We start from the raw sequence: 8,536 nt of genomic DNA, 5'->3' as shown, positions 1-8,536 counted from the left end.
CACAGTTTGTCAGTACCTTCCAGAAATGATTAGACTAGATGAATGTTTCCTGTCACCACTGCAGTTAAGGTTTGGTTACACACAAAAGGAAAAGCCTGTGGTCATGGTTAAAAGAAACCAAGGTCGACTGTGTGGCCTCGCATGTCAAAGCTGATCACCCTGACCTGCTGATGAGGTTTTGTTCACAGTAGAGCTCTTTATCCATTAAACACAGGGTGTGTTTAGGCATTTGAGCAGTGACTGGTGCTGTTGTTTTCCTTGGGAGGACAGCCTCTGTTATTCCCAACATCAGTGGGAACAGCTCAAATCTGTAGCAACAGCAGAGTGGATGAAATGTTTGGCTTAAACCATTTTCTTGTGTTCATACCCACAAGCTGAAATTAATGAAGGAGTTGACATTTTTTGAATGGGAATTGATTTGCAGTGACATTCCAGTGCACCTTTTTCAATAATACTATTAACAATAAATTCTACCTTGAACTTTGAAAATCCTAAAAGGAATGCAGCCATTGAAAGTGTTATCAGTTGCACGTGTCTGATAATTTAAAGTATCTGCTGAAAGACATGTCTACTGATATGTTGCCATAGTTTTTTTTTTTATTATTGTTTGCTTTTATTTGATAGGACAATTGAAGATAGACAGGAGAGGTGGAGAGAGAGAGAGAGAGACAGAGAGAGACAGAAGGGCTGGTATGCAGCAGGCTGGAATGGAACCTGACTCAGCCTTAGTTTGTGGATTGCACGCTCTACCAAGTGAGCTGCTCGGGCAACCGTGACACAGATTTGTCGGCTGATTCGCGCCATATAATTTTCAGTGTTCACTGTTTTATGTGCTACAAACAAATTATATAGCCATGTATTTACTCTGCTTATTTTGTTCACAGCGCTGAAGTAATCTGTTCTGCATGATCTTACATTTTGCTTGGGACAGTTCACTCCAAAATTAAAAAGGCATATTTTTCCACTGGCCTGTATTGTTATTTATCCATCTAGAGAGTTTTTGGTTTGAGTTGCCATTTTGCATCCTAAAATCAGGTGTTTTATTGTATGGCTGTATATTTTGACAGTAAAAACTTTAGATACACCATCACTGAGACTTTTTACTGATTTGCTGTGATCTACAGACACAATCGGCACACATTTCATTTACTCAGGAACATTATTAACTAACCTGTGATGAAGAGTTTGACTCACATACTGACTGGCTGCTTTCACAGTGCTTGCTGTCATCCAAAGGGGGGTGTGGTCATGGGACTTGAAGTATGGCTGCTCTCATCCATACACATCAGCAGTTGTTTTAGCCAAATCGAAGGTAACAGAGGACAAAAGGGTTAATGTGACAGTGCAAAAAACCTGACATTAGGTGTACTTTTTAGACTTACTTTAAATTACCTTAACATGCTAGTTGTAGCAGATATAAGGACATTTGATGTGTTTATTAATGTGCAATAATTGTCAACAATTGTTTTTTTAATATATCATCACAAGTGTATTTTATATTTATATGTCATTCATTGTATGTTTAGCCTCCATCGTGTGTGTGTGCCCACAGGAGGAATTATAATTTGACAAATGTTGAGCTTGCTTAAAGGCATAATCTGCAATTTTTTTCCCAACAATGTAGAGACTCATATGAACATAATCCCTTTCAAAAGTCATGATGACAGTTTCTACAGAGATCTGCTGATTTTCTCGTTATTTTATAAAATGTCACTATCTGACTTCCTGGGAATGAAACTCCCTCCCTTTCTGGTGCGTTTATGAACAGCTCGGACAAATGCTGCAAATTCTATCTTTAACTTGCAGATGATCGCCATGTACACCCTTCCGTTCATCCTCAGCATGAATGCTCATAAGGCCTGCACTTTGTCACTGGTCCATCTGTCATAAGCTCTCTTCAGTAAATCCATGTTGACGTAAATCCATGTTGACATATCGAAGCGCAATGAACAAAAAGCAAACTGTAATTGTTTTTTGGGTGCAGACTTTTAAGAATGATGGCTGAAATAAAATGCTGCAAATACTCCACTAATCATAAATGTTCAGCACTGCAAGCTCCACCCCCAAATTCTCTGTACTTTTGTAAAGTACAACCCTCCAAACAGAGTCTTTTTGGGGGTAGAATTATTTACTCCCTGGTCCATGCGATGGAAACACAGCTGTTCAACAACACTATTAAAGAGGCTCCATCTGGATCTCTATTTTAGTAATTATCGTATGCACGGTATAGCTGGGTGAAGCTGTACAAATTTAGTAACCCGAACAAACGTGCACATGATCAATAAAGTTTTCACTGTTTGCTATTGGCCCACTTGAAAGCAGTGCCTATGAAACCCAAAGGACCCTCTGGAAAAAATTCACTGTCCCCACATGAAACCTACTGGACGCCCATACAGTCAACATATGCTCACAGTCCACATTTAGCCCTCGCTGAGCGCTTACAGTTCAAGCACCACTTTTTACTTATAGTGCCCACATGTGCATATGCTATTTTATTTTTTTTTATTACTAATACAGGAAAAGATTAAAAATAAGAATACAGATGTTAAAATGTGTTACATTTGGACCGAAACTGGTTCACAGCAGGTTACTGTTCTGCAGCACATTAAATGCAAAATAAAAAACAGAACTATTCAAGAGAAACAAGACAACAACAAACCATAAACAGCTACACAGACACTACGGAGGAAAAGACTTAAGTGGAGTAAGATGGTTTATGAGTTGAATCAGTGGTTGCAGATGTTGCCTTCCATCAGATGTTTATATGCCTGTTTGAAATAGAGGTTATTGTTCTATTTTAGTGTGTGTGAAAAAAAAGATATCAGACCATAGATGTTTTAATAAGGCCATACTGGAATAAGTGCACATGAAACTGATCTGGTGATGTACATTCCTGTCTTGCGTTGTGTTGTGTTAGTAGAGCAGTAAGTGTTGGAGGGACAATAACATTTTTATTATTATATTTTGTACTGTTAACTAGGCAACATGTTCTCACTCCCAGCTGTCCAACAGACAACCTGGTCAGCGGTCCTACCCTTCAAATTATGACACTATGGGTACTCCTGAAACATCAGTTTTGCACGTGCAATCAAGTTAACAATAATTAGTATGCAGCATTCAGGTAGACTTTCCAACCTGACACACCAGATGGACTGTCCATCTGTCCATAGAAACTGTTTGGAAAAGGGCGGGCACTTTCAAGAAAACCCCTGGCAGGTGATTGGATGAACCATCTGTCATGTTTAACATGGGCTAACTTCGAACAGTCAGATCAACTCACTGAACTGAAGCCAAAGCTGGTTGGAAGAAGAGCAAAAACATCTTTTCCAGCATTATAAGCCTTCAGTGCTGTTCTTTGCTCTTCTTTTAATGAAGAAATACTCTCACACACAGTATCTACTCTAACCTCTTCAGGAGCCGCTATTTTTTGTTCAAAACAAGTTGTTACCATCAACGCTTTTCGCTGTTGGTGCAACTGAAACCACACCTGTAGCTGCCAGTAGTCCCTCCGAGGACACTGATTGGCTGCACCACCTCTGGTGCGGACACAAACAGATCACTTGTGGCCTCTAGTGACTGGTTAAGAAGAGTGAGAGGTCAGCTGTCAATGGTCATATAAAATAGAGCAGTCAAACACAGAATTACTGCCCCACAGTAGCTTGACTCCACCAACCAGTCAAGTTACAGTTTACATCCATGTCTGTCCACACTCATATAATGCATGTAGTGAAGACTTTGAAGGAATTTGATAAAAGGTATTAAGCGTATTTTTTGGCAAAATAGAAGTTCTCACAATAAATGTGTGATTCCAATGAATAATTTCCAGTGAGAAACCTGCTGTTTTCACTTAGAGACTATTTTTCACAGAGGAGGACAGAGGACTGATAGAAACGATGGCACAGTGATGCTGACCTTTGACCTTTTGGATATAAAATTTCTTGAACTCATCTTTTTATCTTATGACATAGATAATTAGTGTATGAATTCTTGAGTTATGACCAAAACTGTGTTTAGTGAGCTTGACCTGTGACAAAATCTAATCAGTTCATCTTTGACTCCAAGTGAACTTTATTGCCAAGTTTGAAGAAATTCCTTCAAGGCGTTTTTGAGATATCCTGTTTACAAGAATGGGATGACCTGGAAACATAATGCCTCTGGCCTTAAAAACATAAAGACATAAAAGTCATAAAAAATGTTTTTCAAGAATTCTGAATCACAGAGGTCGTTCAGTATACAGTCACGAGGCTTAGGCTGATTGGTCTGGTAGTATGCAAGATTAGCTGCGGACAAACTGAAGTTCTCCAGCTATCACACATGCATGCAAGCACACACAGAAGCGATTACATGATCCCCTCCCAGCTGGGATAATAACTTTTGTAGGTTACATAAGGTAAAAAGGGTAAAAGTCCTGGGTGAAAGTCATGTGCTGCTTGACACACTGTCACACCTCTTCCATATGTGGACTTAAGCTCACTTTATACAATGACACCTGTCTTAGACAGCTCATCAACATATAATGCTAGAGGGATGCCTCCAGAAAGGACTGTACAGGGGCACCTACAGTGTAAGAATGGGGTGAATTGGGTTTATAAATCCTCAAAGTTTCTACTGGCAGAACCTTGGTGTAATATGATTCTATAATAGCAGTCAAACAAGAAAGAAAGAGAAAAAAAGAGAGTTACGGGAGTTGGGAGGAGACTTGGTAGCTGCTCTCTCTCCTCAGCTGACTGATCGTCCCCTGTCTTTACAGCCTGAGCTCTGCCAGCACACTGCAGCCACTCTGCCATGTTTATATTTCTGTTTTCCCGTCCCGGCATAGTGCTCACGTTGTTATTTTCTCCGGCCCAGCCTTGTGGTCGGTGGAACCATGTTTGCGCTGCAAACTCAACCCAGAAAACACACTAGTTCAACCATATGTCGCATGGCACAACATGAAACTCACAAAAGCACTTCACAGAAGAAGGGGGAGGACGAGAGGAGAGAAGAACAGTGGAGAGATAAAGACAGATGTGATTTCACAAGGCCGTCATTCTCAAGCCATATATCATATACTGTATGTGGCAACTCAACATTACAACATAACACTATATTAATTGGACTTTTATTAATGGTTGAAAAGAGTGTTTCTAATTTGTAGAAACCCATACATATATTACTATACATATGATGTGTATTTGTGCATACATATTTGTAATGCTGAACACAAACTCTCAAGACTTCAGACATTTTTTTTCTGAAGACAAGCCGTATTATTCGCATTTAACTCTTTGTCCAGTTATTTCCAGGAACAGCAGCCTGCAGAAAGCAGCAACTAAAAAACTCAGGACCTAAACTTGGAAATAAAAGTCTCTTTTTGCGGATTCCTGTTTGCCTGATTCTGAAGAAACATGAAAGAAACACGCAACTTTTATACACGAGTACACAACAACGCAAAGTTTCGACTTGTTTTCTTGTTTTCACTGTGGCATTTAAATGGAAGCTGCAAAGCTGAAATGCAGAGTTGGAAAAGGAGACTGAAACCAGCATAGGCCTCGTCTGTAGCAAAGAGGGGCTGACTGGTTTATAGGTCTTTATTTCAGCTTTTAGTATGAAAGTAAGCGTAAATACAGATCTTTCTGTTGTCCTCTCAGTGGCTCTCATTGTGGCTGTATTGCTTGCATTACTAAGACCAGATCCTGGATATAAATCAAACAAAACCTCAGAAACTGTTGTTGGCATACACTCGATCAGTTCAGTGAAAAGGGGGGATTGAATAACTAGTTTGGAAAACTTCATCAACCACAAACTTCATTAACAACCTGTACCTGTAACCATTTAGTCATGAGCATGTTGTTTAACTGGTTATATGATCCCAAATCAGTCAGTCATCCAATCGTCTTTTAAATTAAAAGTATCTCATTTCAATGCATAATGGATTCAAAGCCAAGTCTAACATAGCTTAAAGTTAACGTAAGATTGACCAGTCGACTTGTTCGTACTCATTCTTAAATCCTTGTTGTTTTAGTCAGGTTGGACTGGACCGAGGTGGACCGCTCTCCTATGAAGCCATGTTGCTGTGGTCAGTATGGAGTGCTGTGCTGCTGCTGACCCCGCTGGAGGCTGCAGAGGAGGACGATGTCCGAGCAGGTAAGGATTACTCTATTGGATAGAACTAGCAACACTTTCGGATAAATGTAATGCATAATTTAGGTAATTCCTAAATTAGCAGGGGCCTGCAACCTTTATGATCAACTGAGCCATTCAGTCAGACAACTCATGTTTTAAAATGTTCGTTGCAGCAGCAGAACGGATTATGTTTACATAGAGATATAGAGGAGTGATGAACACATATCTTGGACCACCTGTCGGAGCCTGCGGGTGGATGCTGGGGTCAAGGTGGGGCTGAATGAGCAGGCGGTGACGCCGATGCAGGGCTGCAATGGCCCCTGACAGGCAGAGGGAGAGATGAGAGGTTTAGTGGTTTAAGTAGACCCCCAGATTGGAAGGGTGCATTTGGTTTGTACTATAGTGAGAGGTATGTCATGTGTGATTGTGGTGCAGCCTGAACTAGCTTGCAGCGCTTGCTACATTTTTTAGCCAAAAAAAGATAAAAATCTGTCTGGAGCTGCAACTATTACATTCTCTTTTCCCTGAGGACTTTCCTTTTTTTGATTTGGCATCCACCCAAGAGACTAGCCAACATCAAAATTTAGGTACAGAGCCATAGACATAGGCTACAACACACATTGTACAGGCTACATATTTTTACAGTCAAAGAAAGTAAGAATCAGTTTGTACTGTTGACACAACATGTCAAGGCAACGTACCACAATAGATTTTGGGGCCAAACTAAATTCTTGAACTTTGAAATAAACTTTAAAAAGTTTTGCTGAACTATAATCTTTAGTTGAGATAATTTGCTTTTCTTCTTTAGATAAACTTGAATCTTTCAGTTTTAAAAACTCAAAAGAAATGTATTTCAAAAATTGGTCACAGTATGCTGTGATTTATCATTATTTTGATGCCTGAAAATTAAATGGTTTTAATTGAAAATATTAAAGTTTTTAACCGTTATTCACTTTCAAAAGAATTTACTGCATAAATTTTTTAAATACAACTTTTTGCGTTTCTGAAACACAAAGATCGAAGTTTATCCAAAGAAGAAAAGTTAATTTTCTTAACAAAAGATTTGAAATTATGTACAACTTTTTCAAAACTTAGGGCTCAAAATTCAAAAATCTGTTGCAGAACGTTGCCTTGAAAGTTTGTTTTTTCTCAACTTTTTTGTTTTGACAATGTAGACCTACAACAATTATATAAGACAATTAACTTAACTTATGCATATATGCATAAAACTTATGCATATGTATAGAATTTCAGAATGGTTTGTCATTTTTTAAAAAGTGCCTCCAAGAAAAAAATTAGTGAAACACTGCATTAGATTACAGCAGTGTTACATACTGACCTCTTGAGTCTGAGACTGAGAAACTGCAAATTTTCAGTTTAACCAGTTTGTATTTTTAAGATATTTCTCTTTGATCACTCTCTCTCTCTCTCTCTCTCTCTCTCTCTCTCTCTCTCTCTCTCTCTGTTTGTGTGTGTGTGTGTGTGTGTGTGTGTGTGTGTGTAGGCTGCAGCACCGCAGTAAATGACCTGGTCTACATAGTTGATGGCTCGTGGAGTGTTGGCGTCTCTGACTTCGACACGGCCAAGCAGTGGCTCATCAACATCACCAGCCAGTTTGACATCAGCTCTCACTACACGCAGGTAACATAAACCACACTGTACCGAGCACGAACTGACCGACTGAGTCTGTAATTTCCATTTGCAGTTAGCAGGAGTTTGTTTATGGCCACTTTCATTACCATCATCTGATTATCACTGTTTGTGTCAGTTGCCAGCTTTCATACTATTCCAGCATTTTGGCCCGTTTTGAGTGTCACAGAGCATCAGTGAATATCCACTACAGCTCCATTAGCTTTGTGTGTGTGTGTGTGTGTGTGTGTGTGTGTGTGTGTGTACTCTAGGTGGCTGTGATCCAGTACAGCGACACTCCTCGTCTGGAGATTCCTCTGGGGAAACATCAGAGTGGATCTCGGCTCATCCAGGCCATACAGAGCATCACCTACCTGGGAGGAAACACACAGGCAGGACAGCATATTTTCTCTTTACAACTCTGTCAACTCTCATTTGCATGCAGATGGAAAAAGTATACAGCACACCACATCACACTGTATGTTCACACTGAATATGTTAACATGCACATACACATCAATATATGAATAACATTAAGATGCAGATTCAAGTGCAGCCATTGAGTCACCAAACTGGAATAGGAGTGACTTTGCACCAGAAACAGAAATGGCTCTAAAAAACATCTATTCTTAAAAAGTAAAACTTGCTTTTCGCTAAGCTTTGGTAGCATCAAGGTATTACCTTTATATTATACCAAGGTATAAAGAAATCCTGACAATATAATTTTCAATACTGTTTAAGATAGAGACGGTCCTCATAATTTGATACAGAGATGTTGTATTAAAGTCGATGCACTGTAGTG

General features: G+C 39.4%; 1 protein-coding gene across 1 annotated transcript in view; it reads left to right on the top strand.

The window, feature by feature from the left end:
• Nucleotides 1-6,047: 6,047 nt before the first annotated feature.
• Nucleotides 6,048-8,536, top strand: part of LOC146307221 (uncharacterized) — an 80,274-nt gene continuing 77,785 nt past the window's right edge. The window contains exons 1-3 of the mRNA XM_084747450.1: nucleotides 6,048-6,126; nucleotides 7,610-7,746; nucleotides 8,007-8,126. Of these exons, the coding sequence (XP_084603576.1) occupies nucleotides 6,048-6,126; nucleotides 7,610-7,746; nucleotides 8,007-8,126 (336 nt within the window). The remainder of the gene's footprint in view (nucleotides 6,127-7,609; nucleotides 7,747-8,006; nucleotides 8,127-8,536) is intronic.

The sequence above is a fragment of the Lutjanus erythropterus genome, chromosome 21 (assembly GCF_056507025.1).
Source record: "Lutjanus erythropterus isolate fLutEry1 chromosome 21, fLutEry1.hap2, whole genome shotgun sequence".
NCBI classification, from domain to species: Eukaryota; Metazoa; Chordata; class Actinopteri; order Lutjaniformes; family Lutjanidae; genus Lutjanus; species Lutjanus erythropterus.
This window is presented reverse-complemented; position numbering and strand designations above follow the sequence as displayed.